Raw genomic sequence first — 17,355 nt, 5'->3', positions numbered from 1 at the left:
TGTTCCAATCCTGTCTGTGGAGCTCTGCTCACCAACACACTTGTTCCAATCCTGTCTGTGGAGCTCTGCTCACCAACACACTTGTTCCAATCCTGTCTGTGGAGCCCTGCTCACCAACACACTTGTTCCAATCTTGTCTGTGGAGCCCTGCTCATCAACACAGTTGTTCCAAATCCTGTCTGTTGAGCTCTGCTCACCAACACAGTTGTTCCAATCCTGTCTGTGGAGCTCTGCTACCAAACACAGTTGTTCCAATCCTGTCTGTGGAGCTCTGCTCACCAACAAACTTGTTCCAATCCTGTCTGTGGAGCTCTGCTCATCAACACAGTTCCAATCATGTCAGTGGAGCTTTGCTCATTAACACACTTGTTCCAATCCTGTCTGTGGAGCTCTGCTCATCAACACAGTTGTTCCAAGTAACACCCTTCCCGGTATCAACAACAGAAGTTTTAGTCTTAGGAACAGTGGTTCATAATCACTTCCTCAATGTTTTCCGATTGTGAGCAACTTAATATTGAAATACCACACAGACCAGATGATAAGAGAATGAATGACAAGTCTTTTCAATACCTCAAGTGATTCTTCCTCTGAAAAGACAGCATATTAAAAATTTAGCAAGCAATGAAACTTGTTGAGAGTTGACAGCTGATTAACCTGTGGTGTCTTCATTTGATTCGACTGGTCACATAACTTAACTCTCTTCCAGGGGAATCTGTGTGTCATGCATTTGATAATATGAATAGCCAGATCCATTTTAACAAACTCAGCAGACGGTCTCCTAAATACTGACAGCAGTAGGGTCTCACATAGCTTGATTTCTGCCCAAGTTCGAACCTGTGGATCCATAATGTATGACATTTATTGAACATCATGATGTTCTTTGTTTCAGGTTTTAGTCCATGACACTCTGAGTGAGGCACCTGAAGATGGAGCTTACATCGTCGGTCTGTTCCTGGATGGAGCCCGCTGGGACAAAAACAGGTACACTAAGAACATCAGCAATCTATTCTATTCTGTATAGCCGGGATCCCCTGGTTACTAAACCATAACTGCTGGAACAACAAAAGTTCCTGTGACACCAATATTTTAGTAAAGTTTGGTTTTCAATATTGTAGTACATGTATGGTATCAAGTCACAAAAACACAACTGCTACATAAAAGCATGCATTCCATGCAAAAGTTGACTTTTATGCAAGACGCATGCATTTCACTACCCAAGAATGGGTATAAAAACATGTGCATTATCGGGATTCCATATGCATTGTTTAGCATCGTGCTGACAACATCCACTCATAAAAACAACAAAATTACGCAATTATACAACATTACGAAATGCCATGCCTGTCCGAAAATGAGCTTCTGCAAGCCATTGGTATGCTTGATGCAGGATCGAGTCAAAGTGATGTTGCAAGACAATTTAACGTCTACAGAAACACCATTTGGTGTTTATGGCAACGTTGGCAACAGACGAACAGACCATCCTCGGAGTGGCAGGCCACGTAAAACCAATAATCGACAAGACAACTGGATTCGAACAACGCACCTACGAAATCGATTCCAGCCAGCAACAGTGACTGCAAGAAGCATCCCTGGCCTTCGACGAATATCTTCACAAACCATATGTTGTCGGCTCAGATGTGCAGAGATTGTCGCCAGAAGACCCGCCGGATGTCCCATATTGACAGGAAACCACCGTCAAGCACGTCTACAGTGGTGAAGAAAGCGTCTACACTGGACGGCCATGCAGTGGGGACAAGTTCTATTCACAGACGAGTCTCGTTTTTCACCTCAGCCACAGCAATGGACGGATTCGAGTGTACCGATGTCGAGGTGAATGTACGTAAATCATTGTGTCATGGAAGAAGATCGGTTCAGGGGCGGCAGCGTTATGGTATGGGGTGGGATTACAGCAAAACAGAGGACCTGTTTGATAGTGGTAGAGGGAAATCTCATTGGTCAGCGCTACCGCGACGAGACCATCGGCCCTGCTGTTCTACCGTTTTTGCGTCGTCATAGCCCAGTCATTACCTTTCAACATGACAACTCCCGGCCTCATATAGCTCCATTTGTTCAGGATTCTCTTCAACAAAACAACGTAAATGTCATCCCCTGGCCAGCTCGCTCCCCTGATCTCTCACCAATCGAGCACATGTGGGATGAGATGGATCGACGCCTTCGACGTCAACCACGTGTTCCACAGACACTCCAGGAACTTTGTAACATGCTCCAGCAGATATGGATAGGTATACCACAGGACTTTGTGCGACGCCTGGTCCATTCCATAAGATGGAGATGTGTTGCTTGCATCGCAACCAGAGGTGGACACACATGCTATTGATTTGTAAATTGACATTTTGGCATGTTCATGTTTTTTATGAAATCACTCATTTTCTGAAGTCAGTATGGCAAATTAAACCATTTGAACACTTACAGGAGTCTTTTATCTGTTGCAACTCGAAATTGTTTCAGATTTGGTAAAAAACATAACTTTGCATTAAATCTTATTCAATGTCACAGGAACTTTTGTTGTTCAGTATAGTAATCGATTAAAGGGACATGTAACACACCCATGATATCTTAGTCTGGAAATTTGTAATTTCCAACAATTTCACTGGGAAATATGCTGTACAAGATAACAGTGTTTCAGATTACTACTAACTAACAAATAACTACTTCTTTGTCCATTACAGAAAAGTATTACAAGGGCAAGGGGACATGTGTTTTTTCATCCATGCCTGAAAAGGATAGTTGGTGAACACTTGTCAATTGTTTTCATGCCCCTTTGGTCCTGGGTGACTGAGGCACTCCAGCTCCCTGTATTCAGTGGTTTGACTCCCAGACTCGCCCTGATTATGATCAATGGTTGTCAGCTCAATAGCCATGCTTGTGGGGTTCACCAAAGTGGTAAACATCTAGGACCTGCTTCACTGTCAGCTTATCTCCTCCATTAAGCTGAAATGCCTTGATGTAACTGAAATACTGTTCCGATTGTTAATCCCAGCTCACTCATAACCCTACCCAAAAGTAAGTTATCATGAAATTCATTTCTATAATTCACCAGTGAAATAATTATATACTTTTCGTCACTTTCACAGAAATAGTGTATTTTTACATGTCACTTCCCCTGAGCCTACCTTCACAAACTGCCATGTTTATTGTTGATGAGATAAAATACACTGGATAATCAAAGATGCCATCACCTACTCCTGGTATCTACTGGTGCCACACCTACTCATGGTATCTACTGGTGCCACACATACTCCTGGTATCTGCTGGTGCCACACCTACTCATGGTATCTACTAATGCCGTATCTACTAGTGCCACACCTACTCCTGGTATCTACAAGTGCCACACCTACTCCTGGTATCTACTAGTGCCACAGCTACTCCTGGTATCTACTAGTGCCACACCTACTCCTGGTATCTACTAGTGCCACACCTACTCCTGGTATCATATCATTTCCTGGTGTGATGGGAAGGAACACCACTAGCCCTTGCGATATGAAAATTAGTAAGTTAAATGCTATGTTTATGTTACAGTGGCTGTTTGACTGAACAACTGCCAAAGATTCTCAATGATGCTGTTCCCATCATCTGGCTGAAGCCATGTCTACAGGAAAAGATTGATGTGTCCAACAAGCGCTACAAATGTCCCGTGTACAAGACCAGCGAACGTCGGGGCACACTGTCGACCACCGGTCATTCCACCAACTTTGTGATGGCCATCCTACTGCCCACTGAGAAGCCAATCCAACACTGGGTCAAGCGGGGCACTGCTCTCTTGTGTCAGCTCAACAACTAAAACATGGACAAAATACTTGAGTTTACCACTGATGTCCAGCTGAACACAAACATTCCAGTTCTATGTTGACATGTATGTTGAAATCAATCCTATTTATTTTGTTACCATTGTTCGTTGTTACTGAAATTATAATAACATTTAAAACATTAGTAATATGCATTCGCTAAAGAAAATTCTGCCAAACCAAATGCAGCCTGAATGTTATGCATAATTTGATATTGATTTTGAATGTCAAGTGTTTTATTTATTCTGATATTGAGGAAACCGCAAGCACAGTTACTTATATTTACACATACACAGCATTTTCAAAAGATTACATGTTGTTGAGCCATAAGATCGAAAATTTCATATCTTTTTGGCCCCTGATCTCTCAGGAGTATTTATTCATTGACAAATGTTTACATGGTACATCTTACACAAAAACTAAAAGATTGTCAGTTTGTGACTATACCAGTGTGATATATAACTGAAGCACCGCCCAGATGAACAGTATTACCTCCCCTCCCAACCTTCAGTTGTGTGCAGTAGATAGGGGACTTGACTCCAACTGTGATAAACAAGTCAACAACACAAAATATACATTTAGTTTGGTCCACATTTGGTAACAGACTTACATGTTTTATGCTTTGTTTGTGTTCTTTTTAAGTGAAACTAGCATTCTCAAGTCTTCAGTGCAGTATTTACTTATACTGGTCACACATATATTTTACAGGTTTTGGTGGATATACAACCTTGAGTGCTGAAAATCTAACATTTCCAAATGTATTGTGCATATGAGTACTGAGTGCACCAACAACTGACTTGTTTGTAGGTTGTGATGTAGCAGGCAGGAGCTTCATGAGTGTATATGCAGTTTCATTGAATTGTATAATAATACTAACATCTTTCCAGAGTTTATAGTTTTTATATCTGCTTTCCGTCCACTGTACATGTGTAAATAAACCAATGGGAGCTACTCCTGTCTTGTACACACAGATATACATATATTTACTATGTTGTGTGTTCTCCACCATACCACTGTGATATGAGATGTTAATAAAATATATACATAACACAACTTGGTCTTCTTTAACAGGGGACAAACTGAAGGAAGTATTTTAAATACCTAACCCCATCATAGCCATTAATTCCAATTTGGGCTGTCATCACACTATCAACAGACCTTTTCTTCACTGCCAAACTGTCTCTGGTGTGTTTTGAGGTAAACGCTCTCCTCTAGCTTAATTAGACTGCACATGCGTGAGGCGGGAAAACAATACTTCTTTCCTCTGTGTGCTGAAATAAACAGCATATACATTTTGATCACATTCAGGACAAAACTGGATACATTATCACACAGTAATTCAAGATCGTCTTTCAAGCACGCAGATACAGAACACCTGACGTCATTTTGAAGTTAACGTAGGTAGGCAATTAGTTGATTGTATTGTATACCCCTATCAGGTAATCCTCACCCTAAATGCCATTCATGCATAAAGAATACAATGTGCAATAAATGCATAGAGATGCACTAATTGCAGAAGTTTTAACGTCAGCAAGAAAAACTAGAACATCTACAAAAACTTGTCTGGTAAATTATCACCTTAAGTGAAACTAAACTGGAGAAGGTGTTCCTCACTGGACTTACCTCAAATGATTGCCACTCGGACAACTAAGGGTGGTACATGTGGGCAAATGATGAGGGCAAACCTCGTACCTCGTCACACCTGTCCAAAAGGAAAAAGAGGCAGGCGCACCTCGCTGGATAAAGTTTAACCGGCAAACGTCCAGACCTGCAGTGTAGAGTGGCTCCTCGGAGCTGATCCCTCACGTCCCCTTTAATAGGAACAATAGTGTGCATAGCTGATGACATTTTACATAGCTGTCAGTCTCCCAGCAAGGGCATATGAGGTCCAGATCATGTGATTACAAGGTTATATATGGCTATCATATGAAGTACCTCAGCTAACTGTCATGACAACAGAAATGTCAGGAAGAATTCTAAAGCTCATATCTCACCCTTAGTCAATGTATCTCCAGAAGAAGCTTGTGTTCCACGGAAGTCTTAACATAATGGGAGTGGAAATCAACGTCATCTCCCCAGACCTATCAATCTGATACCTTGAGACTTCATGAGGAATCCCGTACTGCTGTTACAAGGCCTAGGAGTCAAATCCCTTCAGCCTCCATTACTCGAGACTGCCAATCATTACTAACCTAGTCACGTTATCTAACGATTATTCGTTTAAGGACATTATAAGTGAACTGTATCATCTCATACAACTAACATCGCGTGGCGTCTGACGATTAATGAATAATTTGCATACTCGTATATGCGAGGGGCTGACGTATGGTTCTCAGTAGGAAGTGACAACCTGGAGACGATGGCTTGCAGTATATACAGTTTTACTTTATACATGTAGATATAGCCAAGGTCACCAAACATTTAGTAAGTAATAAATATAAATGTAAACAGTAATTCATCAGCAGGATGGCAGACGGTCGATGTACACAAAAATGGGGATTAACAATTTAGGATTAGCATCTTATAAATAACAGCAGTTAAGTGTTTCAAGGCATATAGATGTCATGGCTCCAGGGTAATGAGGCTTTGCAATTAAATGTTCTTCAGACAATGGATGTCGTAAATCAGTCGCTATGACAACTTCCCTCCGTTACGTGGTGAAGCTTTGACCCCAAGCTTACATGAGTCCAAATTGACATGTGTGAACCTTTCACCAACGAAAACAACCATGCAAATGTGAACAAAATCAGTTAAATGAAATCCTTATGCAACAAATATATCTATGCAATGAAAGTGATCATCTAGCTAATTTGATTTAGTGCTAGTTTGAAAACTAACCAAGTGATCTTTGTAATGTGCAATTTCACTACAAGGTAATTACCGCTTTGCACAGATCCAATGAATAAATCATGGAGGTTTTTTGAATCCAGGAGTCTGGCTTGGTGGTGCGACTCAGTTCCGAATAATGATAATGTCATAAAAAGTACAAATTAAACATCTCAGCAAATATTTCGCATAAAGAAATTTGAAACCAGGAGTCTGGCTTTACCACGTGACTCAAACGGTACTTGTTGGTACTATTGCCCTTTTAAGTACAATGAGTGCTCTTCCCGTGTCTTTGACGGAGCTTGCCCAGATATTGTGGGTGCGATGCCCAAGAAAAAAATCCTTAATTCCAACATCAAAACTCTGAAATGCTGAATACTGCTGTGCTATTAATTACTTAATACTGACATACAATAAACATTTGTGTGGGGGTGGCTCACCCAAGAATATCCCTTATCTGAATTCAAAGTCCTAGACAATACATTCAATTTTGTGCCAAACTGTGCACATTAATAACTTGTAACAAATGACAAATTTTGTTGTTTAGATTTTTGAAATTACAAGTCTAGCTTTAAGGTGTGACTCGATAACCCTACAGCTTAGGTTTGTCTGGGCCCTAGCTGTATCTATATGTCTAGCGTGGCCTGGAGACATTTTAAAGATTCCCTACACAATAACTTCAAAGATCTAGCTTGACTAAAGATGTAATTTGGAGTATATTGCACATATACAAAACTGAATTTTGGAAAGACACATATTGGCATTAATATACTGGCTTTTTATTAAACATACCTGGTTGCACTATTCAACAGTCACACAATATATATCCTTGATTGAGTCCATGTAAGTAAACACAAATTAGTAAGTCCCAATGAGATATCTTGTACACAGTGTCCATCTTGTAGGTGCCCGTGAGGCGGTTTCTGTATTGTGCAGGGTCTGCAGGAAGATGGCTGTGGTCGGGTCTCTGTGGGATAGGCGTGTATACTTCTTTTCTTAGGTCATGTGCAGGAACGCCATCTTGAAGGGGAAGTCTTAGCAGTGGTGCTAAGATATTCGAGCAGGGAAGGTTTGGAGAACTTGTTCTTGAGGTTCTTGTTCTTTCTTCAATCTTGTTACAGGCCGTTTCTTCGTTCTTGGTGATTGGCCTTCAGGAAGGTAGTTTATCCTTTTAATAAGAGACTGTCACTTCCTACAGTTTTGTGAACCATATGCCTTGCTGCAAAGAGTTACAGGAAAGGACAGACTAAGAAGTCTGTCATACCCGGATTCTCCACCAAATTATTATGGTTCTGTTCGGATGAACAAAAACCTTCCAAATGGCGTGCTGGTTTTCTTGGGGGGAATTAGTCAGCAAAGAGCCGGAGTCACAGGAGACTAATCACAATTTTATTTACAAGAACAATTAACAATTTACAATATCTTAGAATATAGCTGGGGGTGCCACAGAGAGTCGGTACAACCCTCTGGGCTGTGGGAGAGAGGTCTGTCTAGCCATTCATTAACCATAAGGCATAGCCCATCGTGTATCAACCAATCATATTCCTTTTTTATTGTTCTAATTTTTGTTAAATACATACAGAAACAAAATGTTAAGCAGAAGGGGTTTGTCACTCATATCAAGCAGACCTCTCTCCCACAGCCCAGAGTGTTGTACGGACTCTCTGTGGCACCCCCAGCTATATTCTAAGATATTGTAAATTGTTCATTGTTAATTGTTCTTGTAAATAAAATTGTGATTAGTCTCCTGTGACTCCGGCTCTTTGCTGACTAATTCCCCCCAAGAAAACTAGCACGCCATTTGGAAGGTTTTTGTTCATCCGAACAGAACCATAATACAGCCATAAGTACGGAGGAACCACAACCCACCTGAATGAACGTGTGGTGTATGGGGAACATGTAAGTAAGGTGGAATTCTCCACTCTACCATTTCCCTCTTTACAGGATCGGTTATTAAAAAGCCAATGGAAGCACTAGAGCACCCAATTCCAGACTAGCTTTACCTCAAGTTAGCAAGAACACCTACAAGACACATGGCTGTCATTTCCACCGTATTGAGGACGAATAATAATACGATGGTCCCTCTCATTAGGTACCCACCAAATTCTCAATGGATTTGAGAAGTCATTTTCAATGGAAGATATCCAATGCAGGGGTGCAACTAGACTAATTGTAAGTGTAAGCAAGCAAGCAGTTGGGGTCATTTTCATTTAACAAATATTGGTAATTTATTTATTATATTTTTTTATTAGAAATATATATACGTTTCACCAACATATTCTCGACACAACAAAGAAATACTCATTAAATATAAAGTCACCATGTCATCGACAGAATCGCATAATCTTGATCTTTGAATTAATCTTTGTCAGTGGCAGATTTCAGGTTAGCTATTACTTATATTGTTTACTCATCTGGAAGACGTATAGCAACACACAATAGCAAACTGCCAGACACTGTGCTGGGTAGTGGAGTCAATGTGGTCACTGTAACATGCTGGGTAGTGGAGTCAATGTGGTCACTGTAACATGCTGGGTAGTGGAGTCAATGTGGTCACTGTAACATGCTGGGTAGTGGAGTCAATGTGGTCACTGTAACATGCTAGTTAGTGGAGTCAATGAGGTCACTTTAACATGCTGGGTAGTGGAGTCAATGAGGTCACTTGAACATGCTGGGTAGTGGAGTCAGTGAGGTCACTTTAACATGCTGGGTAGTGGAGTGTCAATGATGTCACTGTAACGTGCAAGGTGGTTGGGTGTCAGTGATGTCACTGTAACGTGCTGGGTAGCGGAGTGTCAATGAGGTCACTGTAACGTGCTGGGAAGTGGAGTATCAATGAGGCCACTGTAACATGCTGGGTAGTGGAGTGTCAGTGAGGTCACTGTAACGTGCAAGGTGGTGGGGTGTCAGTGATGTCACTTTAACATGCTGGGTAGTGGAGTCAATGAGGCCACTGTAACATGCTGGGTAGTGGAGTCAATGAGGCCACTGTAACATGCTGGGTAGTGGAGCGTCAATGAGGCCACTGTAACATGCTGGGTAGTGGAGTGTCAATGAGCCACTGTAACTTGCTTGGTAGTGGAGTGTCAATGATGTCACAGTAGCGTGTTGGGCAGTGGAACGTCAGTGAGGTCACTGTAACATGCTGGGTAGTGGAGTGTCAATGTGGTCACTGTAACATGCTGGGTAGTGGAGTGTCAATGATGTCACTGTAACGTGCTAGGTAGAGGAGTGTCAATGAGGTCACTGTAACATGCTGGGGAGTGGAGTCAATGAGGCCACTGTAACATGCTGGGTAGTGGAGGGTCAGTGGGGTCACTGTAACGAGCTGGGTAGCGGAGTGTCAGTGAGGTCACTGTAACATGATGGGTAGCGGAGAGTCAATGAGGCCACTGTAACATGCTGGCTAGTGGAGGGTCAATGATGTCACTGTAACTTGCTGGGTAGCAGAGTGTCAATGATGTCACTGTAACATGCTGGGTAGCGGAGAGTCAATGAGGTCACTTTAACATGCTGGCTAGTGGAGGGTCAATGATGTCACTGTAACGTGCTGGATAGCGGAGTGTCAGTGGGGTCACTTTAACATGCTGGGTAGTGGAGTGTCAGTGACGTCACTGTAACATGCTGGGAAGTGGAGTGTCAATGAGGTCACTGTAACATGCTGGGTAGTGAAGTCAATGACGTCACTGTAACATGCTGGGTAGCGGAGAGTCAATGAAGTCACTTTAACATGCTGGCTAGTGGAGGGTCAATGATGTCACTGTAACATGCTGGGTAGTGGAGTCAATGAGGCCACTGTAACATGCTGGGTAGTGGAGTGTCAGTGGGGTCACTGTAACATGCTGGGAAGTGGAGTCAATGAGGCCACTGTAACATGCTGGGTAGTGGAGTGTCAGTGATGTCACTGTAACGTGCTGGGTAGTGGAGTGTCAATGACGTCACTGTAACATGCTGGGTAGCGGAGTGTCAATGAGGCCACTGTAACATGCTGGCTAGTGGAGGGTCAATGTGGTAACTGTAACATGCTGGGTAGTGGAGGGTCAATGGGGTAACTGTAACATGCTGGGTAGTGGAGCGTCAATGTGGTCACTGTAACGTGCTGGGTAGTGGAGTGTCAATGATGTCACTGTAACGTGCTGGGTAGTGGAGTCAATGAGGCCACTTTTACGTGCGGGGTAGTGGAGTCAATGAGGCCACTGTAACGTGCTGGGTAGTGGAGCGTCAATGTGATAACTGTAACATGCTGGGTAGTGGAGTGTCAATAAGGTGACTGTAACATGCTGGGTAGTAGAGGGTCAATGATGTCACTGTAACGTGCTGGGTAGTGGAGTGTCAATGATGTCACTGTAACATGCTGGGCAGTGGAGCGTCAATGGGGTCACTGTTACATCCTGGGTAGTGGAGTGTCAGTGAGGTCACTGTAACGTGCTGGGAAGTGGAGTATCAATGACGTCACTGTAACGTGCTGGGAAGTGGAGTATCAATGATGCCACTGTAACATGCTGGGTAGTGGAGTCAATGACGTCACTGTAACATGATGGGTAGTGGAGGGTCAATGGGGTCACTGTAACGTGCTGGGTAGTGGAGTGTCAATGATGTCACTGTAACGTGCTGGGTAGCGGAGGGTCAGTGAGGTCACTGTAACGTGCTGGGAAGTGGAGTGTCAATGTGGTCACTGTAACATGCTGGGAAATGGAGTGTCAATGTGGTCACTGTAACGTGCAAGGTGGTGGGGTTTCAGTGATGTCACATTAACATGCTGGGTAGTGGAGAGTCAATGATGTCACTGTAACGTGCTGGGCAGTGGAGCGTCAATGGGGTCACTGTAACGTGCTGGGTAGTGGAGTGTCAATGATGTCACTGTAACGTGCTGGGTAGCAGAGTGTCAATGAGGTCACTGTAACATGCTTGGTAGTGGAGGGTCAATGAGGTCACTGTAACATGCTGGGTAGTGTAGCGTCAATGAGGTCACTAAACGTGCTGGGTAGTGGAGTGTCAATGAGGTCACTGTAACGTGCTGGGTAGTGGAGCGTCAATGTGGTCACTGTAACGTGCTGGGTAGTGGAGTGTCAATGATGTCACTGTAACGTGCTGGGTAGCGGAGTGTCAATGAGGTCACTGTAACATGCCGGGTAGTGGAGTGTCAATGAGGCCACTGTAACATGTACAACCAAAGCAGCTCACGGGATCTAGTTTATTTCTACATACACCTCACATATCGGGTACCCATTTCCTGCTCGGTTAACAGGGACACTTTGGGAGTAAGTCACTTGCCCAGGGTGACACCACACGTTGGACACCTGTGTTTGGGATCTATGTACGTATTCGTGTTTCCACCATCTGGTCCTCTACCGTCGAATAAGTGGCTTCTTTTGAGTGCACAGGGTGAACGTACTGTGCGCTATGGGTAGTGACAACACCGTAAACATTGTTGGTCCTTTGGCTGAAGAACAACCTGGTGACTAGCGGGGTCTCACAAACGTCTGACACTTGGCTGTAGTCTCTCATCTATAGAAGGACCACGTGCAGATAAGACACAACCGACCGCATGTTCTCTGGTTCGGTTTGTGTCGTCATGACGCCTGGCCCTTCATTGGCTTGGGAAAGTTTAACGTAAACAACCTTTACTGTCAAGGCGTTCTTCTCTTCTCGGGGGTTAATCTCAAATACAGCCGACAGGAGTATTTACCCAGCTTAGAAACCGAAAAACGATAAATTATGTCAAAATTCATTACGAAAACATGTCTGATATCGAACCATAACAATTACTTGTTTTGTTGTTGCCGATACAGAAGTAGGGTTTGACAGTGTTACAGGGTTTTTGTGAGGACGTTACAAATGACCTGTTATCACGTCGATAAATAAGGGTGTGATGTCACAGGAGTGTTATGAAGGGGGAATCTAGAAGGGAAAGGATTATGTATTTACGAGTTAAACCGTGTAAACTGAATTAATGTCAAGTTGTAGAATTATATCAGTTGGACTGTTCATGTCTTTATTGACATCATAATTGTTAACTATACAGCTGTTACCAGACCTATTGCAGGACATGGCTGTACGCGATTGGCGTAAACTCAAGCCTATCTAACGATATAATCAGATAAGCTGAAGCAGATTTACAATCCAGCCCGTTTGATTCCTGTCCTACAAACAACACCGTACTCACGTCCTCGGGTGTTATGGTAGTTTTAAAGCTAGCAATAACTGGTTTCAATAATTAATTGAGGAAAAGTCTCAATTCCAGATAAGGCGTAATCACTAACTAGGTAAATTGCAAATGGTTATACGGCCGAATACCTCTTTCTTTGATTTACATTATTTTTCCTTTTTATCTCCATCTATAATAATATCAAGATTTTCCTTTTATCATTAACAATACTCTGACTTCCATCTACGGGGCATTGGTCGTTCTTCACGTTTAATTGTCTGCATCTTTCATTTAGATGTCGATCTCGTAGACCAGTTGTAAAAGGAAGGTACTTGAACGTATAGCTTCAAAACGTCTCTATAATCAATTCATTAAAATTAACCTCGTTTATACAAACATATTAGTCAATCGACTATAGATCAGTTAACTGATGTATACCAAACTATATGGTCATCTCCACAAGCTGGCTACGTATGCCGGTAACTGTAGTTGCTCCCTATCCAATGAAAAAAACACATGTCACAGGGAATCCTCGAGGTTCCTTATAAAGACCTGAAGGCATATCACACACATTACGAGTTAACCATGTTACCATACTTTTAAATGGAAGAATCACACGGACATTTTTTACCAAAACATATAATGGTAGCTACCTTACGCAAATTTAATATTTATTTGACAAAATCTAACAATAGTTATCATTAATACTACCTCTATTACATCAAAGCCATAAATTCCTGTTTATGCTGAGAACCACACTACACATTTTTAATAAATTTTGAACAGACGTCCTCTTCACTGCCAACATATCTAATAGTTGTGAGGGAAACCCTATCCCTCGCCAGAGACGCCACTGCGCATGCGCAAGGCGGGAATCACCTCACTTCTTTCAACCCATGATCCTCATCAACTAGATGCAGATATTTGGGGAGATGGGAGGGATTAATTTCTGATGTAATAGAGGTAGTATTCTTAGAATTATACACAATGATAACTATTGTTAGATAATTCTTGTGAATACCCTACCTCTATTACATCATAGCCAGAGGGACCGGTGGGATCTGGTATCTAGCATCCCTTAGATATTTGGCTTTGTGAAGTGGGAATACAAGGATTGTATACAAAAGGGACCAGACGGAATAGTCTAATAACCTACTTTCAAGGCTAGACATAGAGAACGACACTGATTTCCATTCTTAGGTATGATTTACAGTGGAAATGTATATAGCGTGTAATTCTGATACACGAGCCGCAGTGGCCATGGCTAGGAGAAAGGAAAGGCGGTCTTCCTGAAAACTAATAGTAATGTCGCACTACTCATGGGTTCATAAGGTGGTTTCAACAATGCTGACAATACTATAGATAGATCCCATTTTTGAAATATACGTGGTTTTTTAATGTCTTCCAGTGCAAAAGACTTCATGAGTCGATTCAGTACTAGGTGAGTACTTATAGAATAACCCACGAGGTACGAGTGATTACGGAAAATATGTCACGAGTGAAATTAATGTTTTAAGTTCCGAGCTTTAGCGAGGAACTTAAAAGATTAATTTCACGAGTGACATATTTTCCGTAATCACTCGTACCTCGTGGGTTATTCTATTTATTACCCATAGTCATATTAAAGACATGTTTCAAGAAAAAAACAATGAACTGTCGCCGATCAAGAAACAGCTGTTTTGTATCAATCCGCGTGTGAAAAAACACTGTCCACTCACTCCAGCCGCATTACTCAATCAACAACGTCTTGCTACGCGTAAAAATATAGTTCTGTTAACAAAACTTGAAAGATCACATTATTGCAGTTATATTTCTGTCTGAGTTATACAGCGTACACTATCTACCATTGATAAAAGAAGACAATTTCCAAAAAAGGTTCAACAGGCTTTTTAATCAAGGCTTGTTTTGACAAGACCTCTCATTGACAAGACAATAGCCGTCGTGCATCACCATGGACATGAATTTTTACATTGAGAAGAGGAAACACGGAAAACCTGTCAATTTTTTCATGTGTCATTCGGTAAAAATGCAAAAACCTGTATCAACAACATAGAAGGAATTTACAGAAGTCATGTTTGATTGAGAAAAGTTACGACAAGTAGGTAAACTTTGAAAAATACGATTGCTGTCAGTGTCGGAAAGAATGACCCGACTTGACCCAGATATGAGACAGCCGAAACCAGGAATGACAAGAGAACCGGCGTTACAGTTTAATCCGGACAACAAGTTTAATGAACATCGTTTGTGATTTGAGACAAGTGTGACTGATGGGAAACATGTGCATGTGGGATTTTAGGAGGACTTGTCTGAGTCAAACGCGCTTGTGGAGTGGACACAGTCAGATAACGGGAGTTTGTTGATATTTTGATGTGATTCATAATATGGTCGAATACCTGTTGATAGACTAACACGGTATCTGGAGACTTGGTGACAAGCTGTCCGCATTCACGGAGTTCATTTAGTTCAATGTCGGACACAGGATCACCTCGCTGGGGTAAGTTTTCTTTTCCTTGTATTTTTAATTATTTTTGTTTTGATTTCAAAACCTATTTGAGTTCAGCAAAGTGCATCGATTTCGCAACCAGATGTTGGTAATCTTGTCGCTAAGGTAGCACTCGGTGCTACCCTTGATCTCCTTCAAAGTACGCATTTCGAATTCTGAACCGTCTGATGTGCATGCCGAAATGATAAATTTGCAAAGAATAATGTTTAGTTGCACCTTTCCTGTGTCATTAACCTCATAGTCTTATGGTGCCCGGACGTCAGTCAGCCTACATACCGCACAGCGCCGTACTGTGCTGACGTCGCGGTTACAAAAACGTATAGTATACATTGTATAAAAAAGTGTCGCGTTCTTATTTCTTCACACAATGTTACAAACTTAAATTCTACGAAATGGCGTATGTTTATAATGTCTTTCGGAAAGTCTAACTGTTGTTGCAAAAGGAATTTGTTTTTATTCTTATGCCATCATTGAAAGTGTGAGTAGTCTTATTTTTCGTGTTTTTCTTACCAGTAGCCTATAAATTTGAACTAAGTTCATGTCAACTTGTCAAATTTAGTCTTTTTCATTGTGTTTTCCTTTTCATTGGCAGTTATCGATGTCATCATCGTTCACAAAGGCAAACCTGTCTATACAAAGTCCGGTTTTGGGGATTCGTGTGGTCGAAATATTCGCCAAACAGCAAGTCCTCTAACACAGACGCAAATCCGGACTTGGTGGTGTTGAGTTTTAGCGCACTAGAAACAGTTTCTGGCAACATCACAATCTGAAACTTGGAACTTCAATCTGGCCATATGCAGTTTTGACAACAAAGACATGAAATGTGTTCAGAGGTTGAATTATGCGAATAACTCTTCCTGTCAGATCTCCGTCTACTTTAACGAGGTCATTTAGTTTGACAGGTGTCAAATGGTCAGCCATGTTCGTTTACAAACAATGCAGACGTAGTTTTGTTTTTTGTAATTACGCTTATTGTTAACTAAAACTCGTGCGAAATAAATGCTTTATTCATTATACTGTGAAATCATGTGGTTGATATGAAACTATGTTCTAGTCTTATAAATCTCGATTAAGTGAGATTGTAGCACGGAAAACATGTGAATGAATGCTCTGGATTTGTGAATGAACTCAATGAGAGAAAAATAGTCCCGTCGACCAATGAAAATTGACATTTGTTTAACTGACCAATCAGCTTCAAGAATCACTAATTGCACACTGTGCAAATATCAAAAAGTTATTACACTGCATATTTGAGCCCATATGGGTAATAATTATAGATAGGCCATCGTGTTGTAATACTGATGCCAGTGCGGGTCTATAGCCTTCGATAGTGCCATGTCGCAATTTCTTGTCGTTTCTGAGATAGAGCAAGATTTCAGCAACTATAGGTATCGCTATCTCCACGGCTAAATAATTTCTTATTCTCCACTCGACGAACTTGTCCCATCTGTTATTGTATAGGGCAGACGATGCTGGTCTCCATGAGCTTGCCACTCTTCGTGCAGCTGATTTAGAGTAACCGGCGGCTTGCATCTTATTCGAGATAACTCCCACGCGTGAAGATGGAGATTGTCGAGGTGGCCGTAAAATATGTCCGTTTTCGATTGTCTCAGTAAATCGTGACGTACCGGGCGTTTCAGAGGTTTGTTTGTTTGTTTGTTGTTTAACGCCGCACTCAGCAATATTCCAGCTATATGACGGCGGTCTGTAAAATAATCGAGTCTGGACCAGACAATCCAGTGATTGACATCATGAGCATCGATCCATGCAATTGGGATCGATGACATGTATCAACAAAGTCAGCGAGCCTGACCACCCGATCCCGTTTGTCGCCTTTTACGACAAGCATAGTCGCCTTTTACGGAAAGTATGGGTTGCTGAAGATCTATTCTACCCCGGAATCTTCACGGTTCTGTTTCAGAGGTTCTTCCACTAGGGGGTGTAGTAACCTTGGAAACCAAGCCCTGTTCTGACATGCTGGGGCTATGAGAATTATGACGCAGTCTGTCTCTTCTATTTTCTTCAGAACTTTGTCTAGAAGAGCCCATGGGGGAAATGCGTAAGCGAACATT

General features: G+C 41.9%; 1 protein-coding gene across 3 annotated transcripts in view; it reads left to right on the top strand.

Moving 5' to 3' along the window:
• Nucleotides 1-4,856, top strand: part of LOC124118200 (dynein axonemal heavy chain 12-like) — a 111,812-nt gene extending 106,956 nt beyond the window's left edge. For all 3 annotated transcript variants that reach the window (XM_046480319.2, XM_046480320.2, XM_046480317.2), the window contains 2 exons: nt 890-981; nt 3,541-4,856. In XM_046480319.2, coding sequence (XP_046336275.1) covers nt 890-981; nt 3,541-3,802 — 354 coding nt within the window. In that variant the 3' untranslated portion in view covers nt 3,803-4,856. The remainder of the gene's footprint in view (nt 1-889; nt 982-3,540) is intronic.
• Nucleotides 4,857-17,355: the final 12,499 nt, after the last annotated feature.

This window comes from Haliotis rufescens, unplaced genomic scaffold, assembly GCF_023055435.1.
Source record: "Haliotis rufescens isolate VD_foot unplaced genomic scaffold, xgHalRufe1.0.p SCAF_22, whole genome shotgun sequence".
Taxonomy (NCBI): Eukaryota; Metazoa; Mollusca; class Gastropoda; order Lepetellida; family Haliotidae; genus Haliotis; species Haliotis rufescens.
This window is presented reverse-complemented; position numbering and strand designations above follow the sequence as displayed.